General features: G+C 42.1%; 1 protein-coding gene across 1 annotated transcript; it reads right to left on the bottom strand.

Annotated features, from left to right (window-relative positions):
• Nucleotides 1-846: 846 nt before the first annotated feature.
• Nucleotides 847-6475, bottom strand: PLK2 (polo like kinase 2). The gene is made up of 14 exons (XM_059491904.1): nucleotides 6207-6475; nucleotides 5681-5788; nucleotides 5404-5520; nucleotides 5077-5206; nucleotides 4711-4798; nucleotides 4352-4447; nucleotides 3929-4127; nucleotides 3692-3839; nucleotides 3175-3272; nucleotides 2419-2542; nucleotides 1934-2174; nucleotides 1707-1836; nucleotides 1510-1620; nucleotides 847-1388 (listed from the first exon to the last, which is right to left on the bottom strand). The coding sequence occupies exons 1-14, from the start codon at nucleotides 6417-6419 to the stop codon at nucleotides 1197-1199; spliced, it is 1995 nt and encodes a 664-aa protein (XP_059347887.1). The 5' UTR covers nucleotides 6420-6475; the 3' UTR covers nucleotides 847-1196.
• Between the last annotated feature and the right edge of the window lie 13940 nt (nucleotides 6476-20415).

Raw genomic sequence — 20415 nt, 5'->3', positions numbered from 1 at the left:
AACAGCTACAAGTGTTACTAAAACAAAATTGCAATTTATGGTATACACTAAGTCACCCTTTAATTTTTTCACCCTTTTGATTTTACTTTACTGGGGTCACCATTTAACCAAGGGTGGAAAGACAAAATAAAGCTCAGTAGAGGCAAAATAACAGGTATGGTCAATTCACTCTGCTGTTGAGGTATCAGGATTCTCAGCCCCTTGATAAGAGCAATGCTGTCCCAGCAAGCAGAGAATTCACACATCCCCTTATCCTTCAGTCTCCAACACACCACCCAGAAGAAAGCATTCTTTTCTGTTAAACATCAATTTTGAGATGTAGTATCTCGAAAAGATCCATAGTTTTGTTTTAAGCTCTTAGGACAATAAGTGTCAAGGCCTACATCATTAGTCTGTAAACTCCATCAGCAGTTATTTTAGGATTGCAGCTATAATTAACAATAGCCATGTTGGTGTTTATGACTGCAAGTGGGCATAGAGACAGATAAACCTGTCTACCCTTCATATCCAGACCTGTAGCAGACTTTTTAAAAATAGAATATAGAAAGCAAATCTGAGAGATTTCTTGTAATGCAAAGTAAAGCATGCTCAGTTATATAGGAGGAAGAGTAGAGAATGATGCGTCAGATTTCCATTCTTTATTGCCAACATATTTATATTCAAAATGCCAAGGTCCAAAAAAAAAAAAAAAAAAAGTAATAAATACTTCACTTTAGGCTGTAATAAATAAAAAAAAAAAAAATTAACAAGGAATGCACTTTGTCAGCCACAAGTGTGGGTATTTTTGAAAAATAAGGAAAAAAAAACAGTATGGCCATAGTTCACAGTTAAGCAACCAGAAGCTGCTTGTTACAATTATCCCCAACAACGGAGCTCTCCCTTCCCTCCCTTTCCAGATGTGTATTCACAGTTTAACTCCACCAGAGCAAACAGACACACTCTGCTCCGAGTTCAAGTCAAATTATATCTTTAACACAAATGAAGCAAGGAAAACTACTATCCGAAGAACTCCTTGTCACAACATTTTACTCCAACAAGTAGGTATAGGCTTCTAATAGATGTGTGCCCAGCACACTTGGACAGTCCAGTTTTCGTACCACCACACATCCATCATCAACATACTAGTTGCTCCACCATCTCTACTGTAGATTCACAGTGAACAAGAGAGTCCATTTGGTTTAACAGAGTCAATTCCTTCAGTTACATCGCTGCAGCAGCATGTTCAGAGCATATTCCATTCTGTGTTTTAGTTCCAATGAACATCCTGAAACCAGAAGAGTTGTCAGACGAAACGTTGTGGATATTCTGTCTTCATTTATGTAGGTAAGGAGATATTCCTCACTCTGATTGCAAATTATGACTTTTGTGTGGTCGTGGTAGAAGTTCACCTGTAAAAGAGAAGTAAGTTACTGTTTGTCTCCTTTCTCCTCTCAATTTCTGAGATTTACCTAGTTCTAATGCAATAAAGTATTTTGAGACCTTTTCTCTGGATGATGGTACCACACTTACTTGAAATGTGCCATCATTGAAAAGCATCATTAATGCTTTATCAGATTTGAGCCACTGTAAGAGGTAAAGCCTGGGCCTGCGTACATCTGTTAGGCTGGGCAAGTCTCCTCCCTAGGAAAGGGAACAGATTATGTTAAGCACTCAGTTTACATTTAGTGTATTTTTACAGCACAGGACCCTGAAGATGCTGAACTTACATCCATAAGGTTCTCCTCCATATAGTGAGAGAAATACTTCAGTACAGTTACTTGGCTAATGAACTGCTCAGGGGCCTCTGTGGCTGGGAAGACAGAGCATTGGCCTAGCTCAGCATAGTAGTGCACTGTCCTGAAAGAGGAAAAAAAATAAGGCGGTTAGTGATGAGAAACAAATATTTAATGTCTAAACTGCTTCAGTGAGTTGTTTGCTTTGTAATGATTCTTACTTTTTGTCTGGCAGAAGGCTCATATGTGCCCCATTGTTGAAGAGGACACCAACAGTGTGATCTGACAGCTGGTACCCAAAGCCATACTTGTTGGAGTAGTCCACCCATTTTGTAACCCACTGGAAGGATGCTGTCAGCTGTTCTTTGGGGTTGCTATCTGCTTCTGGCATATTCTCCAGACATCCCCTCAATACTCTTGCAACTGTATCAGCAACGCTTCCCATAGTACTGTCTTCCAAACCTGAAAAGAAAGGATTATTAGACTGGCAAGAGCACATAGAGAGAAGATTTTCATTCTAAACTTTTGAGTTACATAGATTTTAAGAAATCTAGCCTTAATGACTTTCTAGTTTAAATTTTCCAAAATTATTGGCTTTTGCAACATCAAAAATAAGACTATAAAAGCAATGTTTGCTTCAAGCTTTTAAGATATGAGGAAAACAAAGTGGGATTCAGACTTAGACATCAAATTTTGCTGCACTTACATTCACTGCTACTGCTGCAGCTTCCCAAAGTTCCTCTGACTATCATCCGAATGGAGTCTCCAATCTGCTTAGTTTCTGGCAAGGCTCCCGGCTTCACCACTGTTGTGATAAGAGGCTGAATCTCCTAGAAGAGATGTCAGACATGTAAACATCAAACAAAACACAAGACAAGGCTTATACACAAGTTTTGCATGGCTCTCCTGTTTCTGAACAAATGACAAATTCTAGGGAAACTGGTATTCATGTACAAAGATTACAAAGGAGCTGCTGCTAGACTTAGCTTGGAGCAGCACTCCAGGTTTTTCCATTCTTTAGATCTTCAATTTGCATCTCACAGGCTATTAATCAGTTTTCTGCTCTCCTGCCCTAGCAAGGGAACAGCTGTGTGCAGGTCTGAACACCAAATAGTAAAAGACAGATTTCAGCAATTTATTCTTTTAAGAAGCCCTGTTAATCATGAACTGAAGCCCTGTATTTGGGATATTGAGAAACAGCACCTGGCAGACAAGTTAACGCACAGGCAACAATGGAGTCTAGGCAGATACTATAATTACTCAAAAGCCAAAATTTATAGTATCCCTACAAAGGCTACCATACCTTTGTGATGCTTGCTTAAGCCCTCTTAAAGCAGCTCTGCTAATCATTTAAGCTTGATTATGCTGTGTACAGCCCCAGTTCTGATATCCAAGTCAAATATAATTTAATTGTAGCTACTCCACCCAACTGTTACTAGATTTGAACTGCACTTGCATATACCTCATCTGTCTTGTGTTTGGGGGCCTGCTGGGTTATCGATGTCTTCTTCAAATCATGTCTGAGCTTGTAGATTTCTTCATCTTCTTTAGCTAGCCTGTCTGCAACACAGGAAAGAAAAAATTAACTCTGAATCTGGAAGTGCTATTGAATTACAGAAAGCATAACAAGTTAGCTGCAGAAAACACATTGCCTCTCTCTAGGAGCTTCTTCTAAGCCTGCCATAGTGTCCCAGAGAAATGATGCCATTATACACAAATCACTCTAAGAGACTAAATTTCAAGAGACTTTACAAACTAACAGATGACCAATATAAATGTGGGTGCTGTAAGAAGCATTTATGTATGTAAACTGGCATAGGTGGGCAGGCTAACATCTATACTTATCAAGAAAAAAGTCAAAACCAAGCCAGGAAAGCTCTAAGACACGAATACGTGTTCTGTTGCTATCTCACAGATGTACACTAATATGAAATTGATGGAATAGAAATAAGTGGACTATATCTAGACTTCAAACTTACTATGTGTGTCCAAGTATCTGGCCTTATCCTTTTTCCCCCCAAAGAGAGCAGCAGCTGCTTTTTTGAAGAAATTTTTTGCAGGACTTGACAAATGGAAATCAGGGACGGTGTGACAACAGCTTGCAGAAAGTCTATCAGGTGTAAAGCCCTGCAGAAATACAACACAATGTTTAGACCACAGAGTGCATTTTTATGTGGATTTTGTTTTTTACACCACTAATAGCAGACAGTACAAACCTGTAAGAAGAATTCATGTCGAATTATTTCATCTAAACTGGGCCGATCTTCAGGGTTTTTTGACAACATACTAGCTATTAAGTGTTTTGCAGGTGCCAAGAGAGATGAAGGCAGGCTGTATCTTGCTTCCCTTATACATCTGTATGTTTCTTTAAGATTTGTAGTCTCAAATGGGGGTCTTCCCAACAGCATTGTATACCTGTTTGAAGGCAAAGGAAAATGGTTTTATTTTACACACCCACCATACTTGTGTCTACAGCTACAAAAAAAGGCTTTGTCTATCTCCCAACATGAAGAATTTCTGCATTGAGCTACACATGTATAAAAGGCTGTAAATGGATGCAGCACTGCATCCCCTTTGAACTCTCAAAAGTCTAAGCCAGTGATGGATATAATACATTTCAAAGGCAGGAAAGTACTTACATTACACAGCCTAAGGCCCATATATCAGATTCACAGCCATGCCCTTGTTTGTTGAGGACTTCTGGAGAGAGGTAATTTGGTGTGCCACATATTGTTCTGAAAAAAATCAAAGACACCACAGAGCTGGTTAATATTTCAAACAGAAAGAGGAAGGAGCTACTTTTCAAAGGGCAGGTTTTCTTCTCAAGTTCAGATGTCTAAAGAGGAGCTGTAGGAACTTAATAGCATATATATTTTTTCATTTTATCTTCATGACACTAGAGGGGCAATAACTAGCTTTTGCTATGGAACATGACTTCTTATTTCCATATGAATTTAGTTTAATTTACAACTAGACTATACATTTTTGATGCTCCTACCTCCTCCTGTGCTCCAGTGGTTCCAGCCTAGCTGCCAAGCCAAAGTCACCAAGCTTCAGTTCCATGTTCTCATTGATAAAGAAGTTACCTGGCAGACAAAGAAATTCCATTTAGTCCATCCCTGGCAAGGTATGAAGGCATTTGCCACAGGTGCTGAGTCATACTTTGTTCAGAGCCAGAAGCTAGGCAAGATTTTTTTTTTAATTAGGAATGCTTAATATCATCCCTTAAACAGCATGAGTTTCCACTGTAAAGACAGACTAAGCCGATTCTACTAAACAAACTATCACCGTACAAGGATAAAGTGGGACAACACTGACAGGGCTGGAGGAGTATGTTTAGAAGTTGGCAATCTGGAGAACTTACCTAGTTTAAGATCCCTGTGTAAGATTTCCTGTTCATGAAGATACTTCAGCCCTGACACAATTTGCCTGAGGTAGTATCGTACTTCTGGTTCTGTCAATACCTTCCTCGCTTTTAAGATGTGAGCCATTGACTGCAGAGGAAAAACAAAGGCAGAAATGTCACTGACAATTCATGCACAAGATTCACCTTAAGCAGGAGTAAATGAGTACATACAGAAACAACAACTAAAGCCACAAAAAAAAAAAAAAAAGTTTTACACATCACACATTTAAATTAGTTGCAGATTCCAGGTAAGTAAATACCAGATTTCTCCCAGTTGATGCTCACCCTTCTACTGCAGTATTCCAGAAGAATGTAAATATTCTCTCGGTCTTCAAAGTAGTGATAAAACTGCACAACATGTCTATGATTAAGCATTCTGTGCAGCTCAATCTCTTTATCAATCTGTAAAGACAAGACAGTGGGAAAGAAGAAAGGTGTTGTTAGCCTTACTTCCACAAGGCTGAGCAGACAGCTCTATCAGAACCATTTCAGGAAAAGGGGTAGGCAATCCAGCACACAAAGAGTTTGTGGGGAAAAAAAATAATCATTCATGCTTACATACCTTCTCCCTTTGATGAGGTTTTGCTACTCTGCTGTGAGGAATGATTTTCGCAGCATAAACTTTATTTGTTGTCAAATCTGTCATCTCGTAACACTTGGCAAATCCACCCTAGAGAGACACAGGAGAAAAAGGCAATTAGAGCAGGTATAAATGCAGTCCTGCACTTAGTCATTCACCAGCTCACGTATTAGTCAAGAAGCGCAACTTCCTTAGCAAAGGGCAATTTTCTACGGACAGGCCCCGGGTTCATCGTCTGTTGGAAGGCTCGCAAGCTCCCCACTCCCCGGATGCACCATCCAGGTCTTTCCCGCGGGCTCGCCCGAGCCGAAGGCACGATTCCGGGGCAGCAAGGGCGCTCGGACCCATAGCGCCTGGCCCGGGCGGCGCTGCCAGGTCGCGGGCGGCAGCGCACTCCGCTCTCCGGGGGAACGCAGCCCCGCGGGGACAGCGCCCGGCCGAGAACGGCGGCGAGCGGGGCACACTGGCCGCCGCCTCGGGAGCACACGGGGCTCGGCGCGGCCATTACCTTTCCGAGCACCTTGCCGCGGCAGTAACGCTTCCCCGTCGTGGGGTCGGTAATAATCCGGGACACCTCGGCTGCGGGGTGGCCGTGCTGGTGCGGCGGCTCCTCCACCTTCTTCCTGCGCGACTCACCGCCGGCCGCTCTGCCCGCTGCCGCCTCGCAGCCCTTAGCACCGCCGCCGCCCGGTGGGTGGCCGATAGTCCGTAGGAATTCCATCACGGCACCCCGCCGGCTCCGTCCTGCCTGCCCTCCTCGGTCCCGCTCCACCTGCCCTGCCCCTCCCACCCGCTCTGCTCACGACGCTGAGCCGCTCCGCGGGTCGCCCTTTATGAAGCGGGTGGCGGCTCCGCCCCAACGCTGAGGGGCGGTCCCGCCCCAACTCCGCTCCGCCCGCCCGGCCTGGCCCAGCTCGCCCCGCCCGGCAGGCCCTGAGGAGAGCTGAGCAGCACCAGGCTGACCTCTTCTGCCCACTTGTCGGGCTGTCCTATTCTGCCCGCCCTTGCTCAGCCGTGTGGAGGGAGCAGAGCGGAGCGGCGGGGCGAACAGGCTCTTGTCCCCCGACAGCGAGGGAAGCTGCCCTGGCCGCTCGTGTGGGAGCTCGTCAAAGAGAGCTTCAGCGTGAGAGGTGTTTTCCTCGCTCGAGGATTGCTGTGTGCGGGGCAGTGGGGGTTGGTGACGGACGGTCCGAGCAGCAGGAGCAGCCCTGTAACGCGTGCCTGTTGCTGCGCGTCAGGAAGAGAAAGAGTTTGTCCCGCCTGCGCCAAAGCAGCTCCAGCGCAGCAGAGAGACAGGGCCAGCATGGAGCTGAGGCGCATGGGCTTGCTCAGATGGTACGAATCACTGGCATGAATGCCCCAGTGCCAAGGGGCTACCGTGTCCCTCCCTTAAGTAAGGAGAGCTCATGCCTAGGAACATGCCCCACAGCTGTCTAACAACAGTCAGCTCTCAAATCTCTTCATAAGCAGCAAATAAATCAAGTTGGAAGGCACCTGAAAGCAATTGTAGTATAGGGCCTCTGTACAGGCAATTGCTAGAAAGTGAAGTCTGGTCTGGGAGAACAATACTGAAATGTGAAACAGTTTTGCATTTGTCCTTTCTGAAGATGCAAAAATGCCAAAATTTATCATTTTCTTAGTGTCTTGCCTATTTCTGAAGTAGAATTTTCTTGTTGGCAGACAAAATACTTCTACTTGTTTTTGTTGCTGGTAAAAATCAAAGACTAGTTTATTTGGTAGGAATGACTCTCAATGCCTGTAAGTTATTTCAGTGTCAGTCCCTTAAAATCTCTCATTTCACATCTTAAAATAACAGAATGGCCTAATTTTAGAGTGTCAACAACAGGATGCATGCCTTAACAGAACACACAAAGTCCCCCCAGCCAAAACCAGCAAGAGTGTAGAACAACAATATTTGTTTATTTGTTTCTCCCCATAGGTGCTGCTTTAGGAAGGTAACAGTGCTGAAGTGTTAAATGTACTGGATTGTGTACACTCTTCATCTGCAGTTTTTTAATGGGCATTTGCTGCTGCATTCAGTTGCCTTCCTATCTCACTCTGCAAAACCTAGTCAAATCACATTAATATTACTAGTCATTAACTATAGGGGTAGAGGTAAAAAGAAAAAGAAGGAAAAATTGGGATAAGCAGATACTGTTCAGTCCTGTGCCCCCTTAGCCCTTTGTCTTACAGGCATTGACTTCCTTGACAATATTTTTGCCCTCACGTAACCTTACCTTTCTCCAAATTAGTACCCGTTTTTGTAAAATAAATTACAAATAAACGTGATTTTCCTTTGTTACGTGTCAGTACATTGCTTTGGTCTGCTGCGCTGAAAGGCTTTTGGGGAAAGGAGAAATAGGCAGAATAGAGGTACACGTTTTCCATCTTCTGGAATGAAGTGGTACTGCACATGGTAAAAAGCGTAAGGAAAACAAGCTTTGTCTGGTAAAGGTTTAGGGAATATTGTTAAACTTGGCTTTAAGAGGACACAAGCACGTGGTTAAAGTACACAAAGTGTTCCGATAAGCAGGATTGACACTATTGTTCTCACCTACTTTGCTGAAACAAAGTATTTAAGCTGTGTTCCCTGAGTTACAAAAGGCCATGAGGCTGCTGGGCTGTCCCATGCAGAAGTTACCCTGGGACTGATTTTCTCACTTTCTCATAGGGACCATTTACCTAACACTCATCTCAAGGTGCCAAGTTCACCGTACTGTTTATTGTGAGGTTTTACAAAGCAAACTTGCTTTCTTCTAAAGGTGATCTCATGGATAAAATAACATTGTAGTTAATGTTTTTTTTTTTTTTAATATATTTTTATATTTTGCAAAGGAAAGCCATTCTAGCCTGTGCTCTGTAATCTCCCATTTTTTTTTCTTCCAAATCACATTAGCGAAATGGTCAAATGTACCTGCAGCCTGCACAAGAAATTTATTTGAAACTGGCTAAGATAGCAGCAGCTCTGCAGCCAAATCAGTATACAGTGTTACAGTTTCCTGCCAAGAAACAGGGCAAACCTTGCCCAAACTCAGGCGTCAGGCATTCCTTCTGTCTCTCTCTCTAGAAAAAAAGCAATCATATATTCCTACAGCTCCATTTTGACACAAGTATAGAGCTGTTCATGAAAGCCAAGGGTCTGTGAAGACTGTGTGTGCATAAGTCCCTGGTTCAGAAGAGGAATAGGAATTTGACAGTCAGAAGCTGTCAGTCTGACCACTGGCTTGTGGGAAGAAGGTCTTATTAGGAACCTTATTCTTACCCTAACATTACAAAAGTGAGGGTCCAGAGACTAACATTATAAAATTTAAGTCCAGAGACTTAAATTTCCAGAAAGAAGAATATTAAATCCTGGATTTCCAACTTCATTAATATTACAGAGCTTCATATATGTATTCATGAACATGATTTTGCCAGGGAAACCAAGGCTTTCTATGAAATCCGGACCAGCACCATATACCTGGCTTCCAGACTGACTCTTAACTGAATTTTCTGAATATTTGGTTCCACTCATACTATTTCCCTACCCAGTATTGCCAATCTAAGCCAATTCAGTATGCTCCTGCACAATGCATGCTGGACTCTGGTGACAGCCCACACTTATTTGGCAGGCAGACCTGACCTTTCCTCTGGCTGGCCTCATAATTTGATTTCTGCAATCAGGTTAGCAGATAGCTCTCCTACCTCAGGTTAGCTTTTGTTCGAACCGGGTTTTTCATTTAACTGGTCATGGAGTGCCCTCAGCTGTTGAAGAGAGGCTATGGCAGTCTGTCCTAAAAGAAGTGTATTCTACTTAAAGATGGGACAAACAAATTGGTTCAATGAATAGCGTGTTCATTGGATTATGTATCAACATATATAACAGCTTACTTCTAGAACATCACCTTATAGAAAATGTGTTATTACAATTGGGGCTTTTACAGAACGTTCTTCGTCATCCTTTGTGACTTGAGTCTATTGTTAGTCTTACTTCACTTTAATCTTTATTGATTGACTAAGTCTCACTTCTCTTCTTGGTTTATTACTGTCTTGTTTTAGGGCAAATTTGGGAGGAAACTTCTGAATGGGTATTTTTTAGAAAGCAAACTCAAGTGGCCCCTCCCTTCTGCTGGTTCAGAAAATATTTCTTTGGAGAAAAGTGGAAAAAAAATTTTTTAACTAGCAAAGTAGTTACAAACATGAAAAAATTAATAATATTAAACAATGGAACTTTTTGTTGTTCTGAAGAGGTGGCAAATTCAGAAAGTCCTTGTTGTGGGGTGTACCTTGGCTTGCTCAGTCTCTTATCATCCCTCCTATGCTGGACAATGCCACCTCCTGGCTCCCAGTAGCCACAGGTGTGAGCTCCCGGTATTTTTCTGGATTTTCAGTTCAGAGCAGGGCTGAACAGCTCCAAGAAAAAGAAAAGCCACAGTCTGGGGAACTTGTCTGCCTCAGCCAGCTAAAAACTAACTAAAAGCAAAGGAGAGCTTCCTCCAATGTGCGTGCTGCAGAGAGTGCAGTCTGTGAGGAGGATGCAGGGAGCAAGGGCAGTCCCTGAGAACAAACTCTGTGGTGCTTCTCCCCCCTCAGCTCTCAGAACCAGTCTTAAAGGTGCAGAACTTATACCCAGCATAAACAGAACAGAAAACTGGGGATACAAGCATCATAAAGTCACCCTAGGACAATTACCTAACTTATCCTCTCAAATTTTCACTTCCACACCAGCCTTTCCTCTCAACCCCATATGGGTCTGTATATTCTCTGTTTTTGTTTTCCATGCTTTCCCTGTTCTCCCAGGCACTAGTTTTTGTGCTTCCAGTAAAGTACCCATTTGTAAGGTTTCTAGCATAGGCATTCTTAACAAATAAAGTATAAAATACACAAAAGCTGGACTAGGTATAGAATTAAACATTTGCTCTTCAGTTCGTCACTTCCCTTGCAGGATTTTATTGTCATAGATTGTTCTTATACTCAGGCATGATAGCATTTTTTCCCCTTAAATCACTGCAGAAACACTTGTTTCTGCTATAATTCATGTCTCTTAATTTTCTTTGTTTGAAGCTTGGCAATGTTTCCAAAGACCTAAATTCTTTTGCAGTTTCATTCAGTGTGATCTACTAATTAAAAAGCAGGCAGACTACCAAGAGCTTAAGGCAATCATATGGTTTCCCAGAAAGATCTCCCAAGAAAAGAGGAGGGTGTTTAGGGCAGTGGTCACACAGGCTGTGCTTGCTTTTAGTTCCTTTTGGGGTGGTGCCAAGGTCTGTTCCCTTCCTACCTGCTCAGTGTAAGTTTCCTGGGGCTGTCAGGAGGACAGGCTTGCAGTTGTGGTAGTTATAGGATCCTGCATTTGGTCCCCAAAGACAGGAAACTCTATTTCATTGAATTTAAGGCATATTTACATGGTCAAGATTGATGGATGGCTCTGGAAGGTGCTCCCCCAGTGCAGTGATAGATTATGAAAATAACATAGCTCCTGCCAAGTGTTAGTGTCAAGTGAAGACAATGTCAAAGTGACTTATCTTATCCTCTTCCTCACTACTCTCTCATTCTTCCCCTGTGCTGCCTGGATTGAATAATGTCACACAGCTTTATTTCAGGCCCTAGCCCCTGCCCTCAGAAAGTGCAGTAACACCTTCATACAGCATCTACTTCTACAAGTGAAGTCAGACCACAGATTTGCACATGGTGTTATTTTTCTCATTTTGTTTTTTTCACAGCTTGGCTTGTTTTTCTTGCATATGCCAGACCAAAACAAAGAATATACTAATCTCAAAGTTGAGTACGGCAGAAGTAAGGACTCTAAAGCTTTTGCCTCTAAAGGTTTTAAAAGCGACTACTATCAGATACATAATTTCCGTCAGTGAAGTTCTCTATGGCCACTATTTGCCACCTTTAAATGCACTGAGGAGAAACAAGAGTGCAAACTGTATTACTCATCTATAACAAACTGTTAAACCTAATGACCAAAAACACATGCAAATATTTCATTCCTGTAGGAATCACAGTCATTATGGCTTTTTCTGCAATGTAAATGCTCCTAAGTGTTTTCTTAGTTTAAGAGCAACAGTCCACAATTCATGTAGGGAGACATCCTGGCACTGTGGCCACTTGGTCTGCTATCAGCACCTTTTTTTCAGAAGCTGCCACTGCTTCTGGTGAGTTTTGGTCCCATTTAAGGTACTTGAAACTTTGTGAGTCTACAGAAACCACGTGCTGGTGATGGAGCTGTTATGGCCAGAATTAGCCTGCCTGCTGTTTAAATGACTGCTAGGCCGCTTATGCAACCACATTGATCATGCAGAAGAAACAAAGATCTGTGTGATGGTAGCTTCATGCCCAGTATTAGAGACACTTAGCTTCAAACCTGAGGAACAATTGGAGTAGTGTTTTGTGCCCTAAAAGAACTGTCTAGAATATTTTGTGTTGCCTTTTTCTTTTTTTTTCATTTAGCCCTTCTCAATGCCTAAATATCTTACACATAAAACCTCCTTGTTAAAGGAAATAATGCCAAAGGGTAGTCAAAATCCTCTAAACAGAACAAAGAGGTCAGTACTTCAGTCAGTATGTTTCCCTTCTTGATCTCCCTTCCCCTTTCCAATTTCAGTCTTCAAGTACTGCAGGATACAGGACAGGAGAGCTGCTTACCTATTAGGCTAAGTGCTTATTTTCTTTCCATGGAGAGAATAGCAGCTTCCTGAATCCTATAGGCAGAAGTCAGTGTTACTAGGGCTCAGATGACACAGACAACACAGGAATGGAGTTATGAGATACCTGGTATAAGAGTCTATGTCATAGGTTATCAGTCTCTATGATACTCTCTTCTATCCAGAACAACCATACCTGTTTCTTATGCACGTGCCAGTAACTAGACTTGTACAGGCCACTTCTGACTATGTATTATGAACATGAAGGACAAGAGAGGAGAACATTTATGAGATTGCAAACTTTTGTTGTCTTATTTTCTGTAATTAATTAGATTGTAGAACAAAACAGATACAAAGAATCAAATGTTCTGGCAAACAGGAGTACCAGTCATTGTTCTTAAGTGATGCCTGTCTTAACAAGGCTTGGATATAGAGAAACTCTGGGAAATTAAAGTTGAATGTAGGAGACTTGAGGGTCTATGGAAAAATGAGTTAGTGCATAATTAGATATGCACACCCTGTTAGTGCTGTAGGTACAAGAGGAGCTCATTGCTACCAAGGCAAGATGTGCCAGAAGCAATCCTGAATAGAGCAGAATAGAGTCTGCTCAGGAATAAAAGGTGAGCTGAAAGCTGCCACTGTCAGAGTCAAGGGAAGCAAACAACTCATCTGTGAAACAAGGGCATTCTGCCCTCTCTTTCTCATTGGAATTTTATTAAACTGAATTAACAATCATTATTTTTCATAGATTTCTTCTATACACTGCTGTAAGATAAAAACAGTAAGATTAAAAAAGCATGTAGTAAGGAGGCTTAACACCATATAATACCATCAAAATTTTGACATGACAGCAGCATGCATTCAGAGAGTCTGTGGAGAGCTGAGAACCACACTTTTCAATGAGCTCTTCTCTGTCTTACATCAGAAGCTTTTCTGTGTTCCTTACCTTGTGTTATATATTGATATCTCCAGTGTCTCCAGGTGAAAGTACTTTCTACATTTATGTAAATATTTAAAAGTGGCTGGCACTAAATTTAATTTATTGGAGTTACACCTGCCCTGACTGCTGACCAGAAGAGTTGAAGCAAGTCATTAGTAAAGTCAGTGTACCAAATAAAAATAGAACACACACTGATCAATGGCCTCTAAGGAAAGTTAAGACATCTAGGAAAGAGAGACATATAAAGTCTGGTCTGCTGGCCTCTTTAAGAATAGAAATGAGAGCAAGTGATATTTAAAACAGAATGGATAAAAGAAAAGATGAACAAAAAGGATGCCCTAAATAACTAGATGTGAAAATGAAAATCCCCACTCGATTTTTTTTCAGCAACTCACTTTGATCCTTTCATTCCAGCATGCTTTTCTGATTAAAGGTATTGTTAACATCAGCCACCCAGGGAAGGTAGGTAGGCCAGTGCTGTACTTTCCTTTTCCTGAATTTAGCTGTATGATCCACCAGTGACCAAAGACCGCAGGCAGTTACTGGACATCTGCTTTTTAAACCATGGAAGCCAGTGCCTTGAATAAAGCTACTCATCAGTGGAAAAAACCCTACAGGGGAACATATTTGACAAATGCAAACAAAGGCAGAAATATGAGAAAAAAAAAAAACTGGTGGCAAAATGATAAATACACTAGCCAGAAGGGTAAATATTGCCCTCTGACCATGGGGTATCTCTTTGGGTGTTGTCATTGCTCTGACAGGCTAGACACACACTGGGAAGTAAAAAATCTGTACACCTCCCAGCACCACAGCAGATGCTTTTCTGCACATCTGTGCTGAGAGGAGGCAGTTAGGACTGCCCAAAGGGAGCACAAAAGTTCAGCCCCACAGCTACAGACTGACTCAACATTTTGTCCAACGCAGAGGCCATTTTGGGAAAATTTTAGTTCTATCAAATACTTAGCTCTATTCCAAATTGACATTTTATGCTGGTTTGGCTTGAGGATTCTCAGTCAGCTTTTAATATTCTGCATTACTTGACATGGGACAGGTTTTAAGTTTTGAAAGCAGTTATTATTGGCACAGATTGACCATAGAAAATTTATTGTGTAACACACACACACACTGCACTTTCATGTCTGAAGTGCATAGTAATGCCCCACGGCAAATGTAAAATATTGTAGAAAGATAATACTAAACAGAATTTACCAAAAGGTAAAAAGAAGAATACAAGCAGTTATTGCAGATCAGCAATGTAAAGAGAAGCTTTGGCATCTGGCAAAGGGTGAGCCTTTGGAAAGGAAGTAAAACATTGCAAATACAAATTTAGAAACAGGATGTGATGGCTCGGCCTACAACATGGATTATTGGATTTTTGGGATGGATCTGAGCTAATTTTAACTCTCATTTCAAGTAAGGAGATCACTTCCTTCAGTGAATGTATAGCAATGACCTTCACAGTGAACTGTGAGGTTTCTCCTGTTGGAGTCTGCCTTTAGCTTCAAAAGTTTCTGCTTCTATTTTTGACTTTCAGAAGGGCTGGTGTGCTAAAAACCTATTTCTCTTTGTAGATATGTCAGCTCAAGTTTATGAAAAATATTACCTCTCCCTTGTCTGGTTTATATATTTAGATTCTCATGGCAGAGATTCTGCCACTAGAAGTTTCCTGATTTTTGTCTTAGTTATCTCATTACTGTTAGCATTAGATGACAGATTTAAGACTCATAGAATCAGACTTAAGGAGACAGGAACAGTTTTCACTTATCTGTCAAGTAGTGACAGAGAGGCATGATCAGCATTCAAAATTTTCAAAATCAATACCCAATTGATAATTGAGATGTATGAAGGAAATTATCCAATACACGCATAAAATAGATTTGTTTTTGAAAAACCAGAATTTTGTTTTACTGCCCTTGGGCTCCTTAGTGATGGCACATCTGGTTAGATGTATGGTAGTTAAGGAAACATGGCTGCTTCTAGAAGAGCAGTCCTGGTTTAGAGAGGCAGAGAGTGAGCAGTCGTGAGAAACTCTGGTTCCTATTCTTTCAGCAGTAAGGCAGGCAGTTCACACTTCCTTTGCAAGAAAACAGGAAAAGGTCATCTAAGAGGAAAACAGTGTGGTGAGAGTTATTTTTTAAATACCTTAGAGTGCTTTAAAAAGTGCATTTGTGGTTGGAACAAATGTTTTCAAACCCCATGCAGCTTTACAGGCTTGAGGAGGAGTGGTTTGAAAGTTCAGCAGCAAGGAACCTGGGGGTGCTGGTGACAGCAGCTGGACATGAGCCAGGCTGTGCCCAGGGGGCCAAGAAGGCCAATGGCATCCTGGCCTGGATCAGCAATGCTGTGGCCAGCAGGGCCAGGGCAGGGATTGTCCCCCTGTGCTGGGCCCTGCTGAGGCCACATCTCCAGTGCTGTGTCCAGGGCTGGGCCCTCACCTCAAAAAGTTCTGGACTGTGTCAAGAGGACAGCAAGGCTCATGCAGCATCCAGAGGTCATGTCTTACAAGAAACACCTGAGGGATTTGGGAGTGTTTATCCTCGAGAAGTGGAGGCTCAGTAGAATCCTCACTGCCCTCTACAACTGCCTAAAAGGAGGCTGTTACTAAGGTGAGGTCCAGTACCTTCAGCTATCCCTGCAGTGAGAGAAAAGGAAATGGCCTTAAACAGGGGACATTCACATTAGATATTAGAAACAATTTTTTTCACTGTTAGGGTGGTCAGGCACTGGAACAGGTTGTCCAGGGAGATGGTGGAGTCACAATCCCTGGAGGTGTTTTAGAAGTGTCTGGGTCTGGTGGTGAGTGAAGTTTAGTGGTTTAGAGATTACCAGTAGTAGTACTGGGTTGACAGTTAGATTGAATGATCTTGAATGTCTCTTCCAACACTCATGACTCAATGATTCAGAGTTATCCCCATTTCAGTAAGACTAGTCCCCGAGCATGTCTTTGCACAGAAAGAAACAAAGCAGATGAATTACTTAACAAGTTTCTCTGATCAGGAAGTGCAAATGCCCCAATCCAAAGGCATTAAGAACTGCAGACTTTGTTGGACTTCATTAGACCCAGACTTGTTTCTCTCTTGTAAATTTGATTCTCCTCTCCTCTCCTCTCCTCTCCTCTCCTCTCCTCTCCTCTCCTCTCCTCTCCTCTCCTCTCCTCTCCTCTCCTCTCCTCTCCTCTCCTCTCCTCTCCTCTCCTCTCCTCTCCTCTCCTCTCCTCTCCTCTCCTCTCCTCTCCTCTCCTCTCCTCTCCTCTCCTCTCCTCTCCTCTCCTCTCCTCTCCTCTCCTCTCCTCTCCTCTCCTCTCCTCTCCTCTCCTCTCCTCTCCTCTCCTCTCCTCTCCTCTCCTCTCCTCTCCTCTCCTCTCCTCTCCTCTCCTCTCCTCTCCTCTCCTCTCCTCTCCTCTCCTCTCCTCTCCTCCTAAGAGAGGCCTTACCTTCTCTTAGTAACTGTGTCTTACAATTTTTAGTTGGGTATTCTCTACCTCACTGATTTCTTAGATTAAGATGGCCTCCATGAGTCAGCCTCTTGGGCAGCTCTCAGACTATCCTCTACAGCCTAAACCTTTCCCAAAAGCCTTGGGATTTCTTCTACTTTCATTAATTCTGTTCGCTTTGCTCTGGGGCAAAGCTTGAAAATAATCACCATCTTTTACTGGAGAGAAAGTAACACAGAAGACTCTTGAGGAAAAGATCAGAACTGACTTTTCAAGCATCAGGAAGCGGAACATGTGGAAGCAAACAGCAAATTAAGCTTATGGTGAGAGGAAGAGTGAGTAACAAATAGTATAGTCAATTGAAAGAACAAAACAATGCAATAAATACAGAAGAGAGATTGTATCAGCTATTGCTTTGCAAGAAGTTGATGCCAAAGACTAAGCCAGATGCATTTTAAATTTGGGATCAAATGGGTGATCAGTCATCTTGCCTGAAGTAACTCCTAATTGCTTTCTCCCTCACTGCTATTTGAGAAGGAACAATATTTTCAACAGTCCTTCTGTCATGCTGTACGAACTGGCATTTACTGAATTACAATGGATTTAGAAGAAGGAGAATATTACGATGAGAGAGGGGGCACACTTCAGTGAGCAGCAACAGGCTGAAGAACTGGAAAACCCTGTGTTCTATGAACCCTAAATATGCAGCTGCTTTATCTGTGGGCATCATCCTGTTCACTGTGAAACAGCCATTTCATCAAGGGAGCAAAGCAGTGCCTGTGAGGGAGCTGAGACTCCAGATAACAGTTATGACAATGCTCACCAATGCTCTCTCAACATTTTTGATTTGTTAAAGTTCAAGTTAGTCACAGGGGTAATAAAATCTGTCACTTGCTTTATGATCTTATGAGAAATTATGAACTTGGAGACTGCTAAAGACAGTTTCTTTCAGAAATGAAATTTCTAAGGTGCTTATCTATAGTTTCATTAAATTGTATGCATGCTTTGTGACTTAAACCAGTATTTTCTTAAACTGTTGAAAAATCTTTGCCCCTGCCGAGTGGTGCTGACCAATCTGCTTAGGCATTTAAGATACATTGCACCAGGGCCAGAGAGTGTGTGCAGTGCAACTGGGGCACAGCTTCCCACACAAGGAGGGTATAAAAGAATTAATCATGAAACTTCTCACTGTTTGGAGTTAACATTGGCAGAGTTCATGTGCTGAGCAGTGGAAGGATATGACAGGTCTTTGTGATGGGTGAAAAATATTCTTTTTTATCATTAAATAGGACCCTGTTTCAAACAGTATGAGTCCGGAATAACTAATGATAACACTTTTCATAGCTGTTTTGAGCTCCAGACCAGACAAACTTCTGCTCTTTCCTTCAGGCATTGCTTCTTCCAGATTCAGAGCTATGACCACCCCATCCTCTCCCTGCAACTGAACTGATGTACACTGGCACCTCTCGGCTGGTTCCTCACAGCTCCATTCCCTCACAGCTCATTCCCAGTGGCCAGCAATTCCCAAGAGCCTGCTTAAAGCATACTAAAAAATGCTTTTGCAGAAAAATATAAAAAGTGCATAATGCAAAGGGAAAGAGAAGAAAAGAATAACAAGAGATTCTGCTTGTGAAGAAAAGAATAACAAGAGATTCTTCCTTATATCTAAAAGGTAAATAGTTGTAATTTTTACCCCCACCCTTATGGCGTACAAAAATCTCCAAAAGAGTAATTCCCATTCCCCAAGAGAGTGATTCATACTGATGTTTCTGCAGATTCCCTCCTAACAATAATCTCCCATGTTGGACTTAATGGCTTTAAAATCAGCTGACCTGACATGTTTTTTAAGTGTTTCCTAAGAGGAATGTATGACATTTCACCTCCAGCTCTAGGTGAATGACACTTGGCAATTCTATTTCCAAACAAGTCCTACATTCATCATAAACACATCCAGCTACCATTTAAAATCTTGTCATTAACATTACCCTTAACATGTAACTAAAAAGCCATTAAGGCATGCCACAAAGCTCTACATTTGCATAAACTCACTCAGGCACAAGAATTTAATCTGTGCTCAGCTCCAAAGAACATACAAATTCTTTTGAAAACCACAACAGCAAATGTGAGCCAATATTTTCTCTCCCGCCAGTGTGATGAATATACTTTATGTTTTTCCCTGGGACTAAGTGCACAGAACAGAGCTATTAGTAATTTTCTAAAAACTGTCTTGCCATTATTCATTCCAAAGAGATGTTGAGTACCTCTGTTAGCCCACCCTCCCCTTCTGCAGCTCATCAGAAAGGATAAGTACTTTCAGGGTGAGGACACTAGAAATTTCCCTTTCTCAGCCCTTGCCTCTGAGCAAGAGAGCCAGCTTTCATTCTCCCTCTCTGGCTCCAAGAAACAGTAAAGGAAGGTAGGCAGCTTAAGCAAAGCTTGAGTACTTTCAGATGGCTATTTCCAAAATGGAGCCCAATGTTTCTCCATGCTGTGAAGCACAGATACATGAACAACTGCCAGTCCAGGACTGGAGGAACGCCTTATGAAATCCTCAAAATAAAAAAAATAATCCCATGATAGTGTGGTCATGCTTCTTCTCCCCACTCTGAGATGTCAGGACTGCTTGTGAGGCCTTCCCTGATTAATAGCTCCTGGACAGGTCACTCCCCTTGAACTCATCAGAAGCCATCTATTCCCCAGAACTTCTGTTGCTTAACGAGCTCCCACTTTCCAACAGATAGCCTTGGAATGTTATTTTTCTCTGAATGGGAGCCTGAGTGGGACAATGTTACTGTTTTTGACTTCTGAGTAAAATTTTTGGCTTGGATTGCAGCCAGGGCACAGATTGACTGATGACTAAAGCCAGTCATCTGACAGCCTCATAGGCACCTCCAACTCTCTTGGGCCACAGAGGACTGTAGCCAGCAATCTTGTCTTTCTGGGGTGCCTCTCAGAGCTTACCAGCTCTCAGTGTTGTGATACTCAGAGGACTGTTGCCAAAAGCTGATGATGAGGCCTGGTCTGACACCTCTCCAGTCCTCAAAGCTCAATCCTTGCCTGTTGAGAAATGCACAGGTAAGTATTTCACTAAATTTGATGCGAATTTTTGACAGGAATCTTTGCACATATAGATATATACACACACATCTCTCTGTGTCTGTGTGCATGCATGTGTCAAAAAATTTAAATGCAAGATGCTGAGTCTAGTATGATTATCATAATTTAAGATTTTTATCATTACTGCCGTGCTTATAGTAAATCCTGTTGAATCTTTAAATAAATGTTAAATTAGTCAATGATTAAGTGCTGCTAAATCCCTCATTTACCCTCAGCCTTTGCATCACTGGTCTCTGTGAAAATTGTTCTAAATTGATTCTACTCCTATTTCCCCTGTGAAGTAATACAGTGAACCTTTCCATTGAACTTTGTCACAGCTCTTAAATCTTTATTAAGCCTCCTTTTCCTGTCACCTTTGCCAGTGATTCTTTAGGCTACCTAGATCACTCATTCATGACTAACAGTAGTCAAACTATCATCTTTAACTTCCTGAGTTCAAATCCATTTCAAGGCATGAATAAATACCTTTTATTCTCACTTTTTCTCTATAGAGGTAGTTTTACCTCTATACATTCAAGTGGAACTTTGCACTGAGAGGCAGAACCTGTTGTGCTCCCCCAAAGCAGGTAGTTCCCTTCCTGCTACATGGTTGGCA

Source organism: Ammospiza nelsoni, chromosome Z (assembly GCF_027579445.1).
Source record: "Ammospiza nelsoni isolate bAmmNel1 chromosome Z, bAmmNel1.pri, whole genome shotgun sequence".
Lineage (NCBI taxonomy): Eukaryota > Metazoa > Chordata > Aves > Passeriformes > Passerellidae > Ammospiza > Ammospiza nelsoni.
The sequence above is the reverse complement of the archived record's forward strand: the minus strand, read 5'-3'. Positions and strand labels throughout refer to the sequence as shown.

What these genes read in the sequence shown, in the direction of transcription:
- PLK2 (XM_059491904.1), bottom strand. Translation starts at nt 6,419, where the DNA reads ATGGAATTCCTACGGACTATCGGCCACCCACCGGGCGGCGGCGGTGCT. An exon ending in ACACAGGGATCTTAAACTAG is followed by an intron (nt 4,799 to 5,076) that starts GTAAGTTCTCCA and finishes TTTGTCTGCCAG; the next exon opens with GTAACTTCTTTATCAATGAG. An exon ending in TGGGCCTTAGGCTGTGTAAT is followed by an intron (nt 4,128 to 4,351) that starts GTAAGTACTTTC and finishes GCCTTCAAACAG; the next exon opens with GTATACAATGCTGTTGGGAA.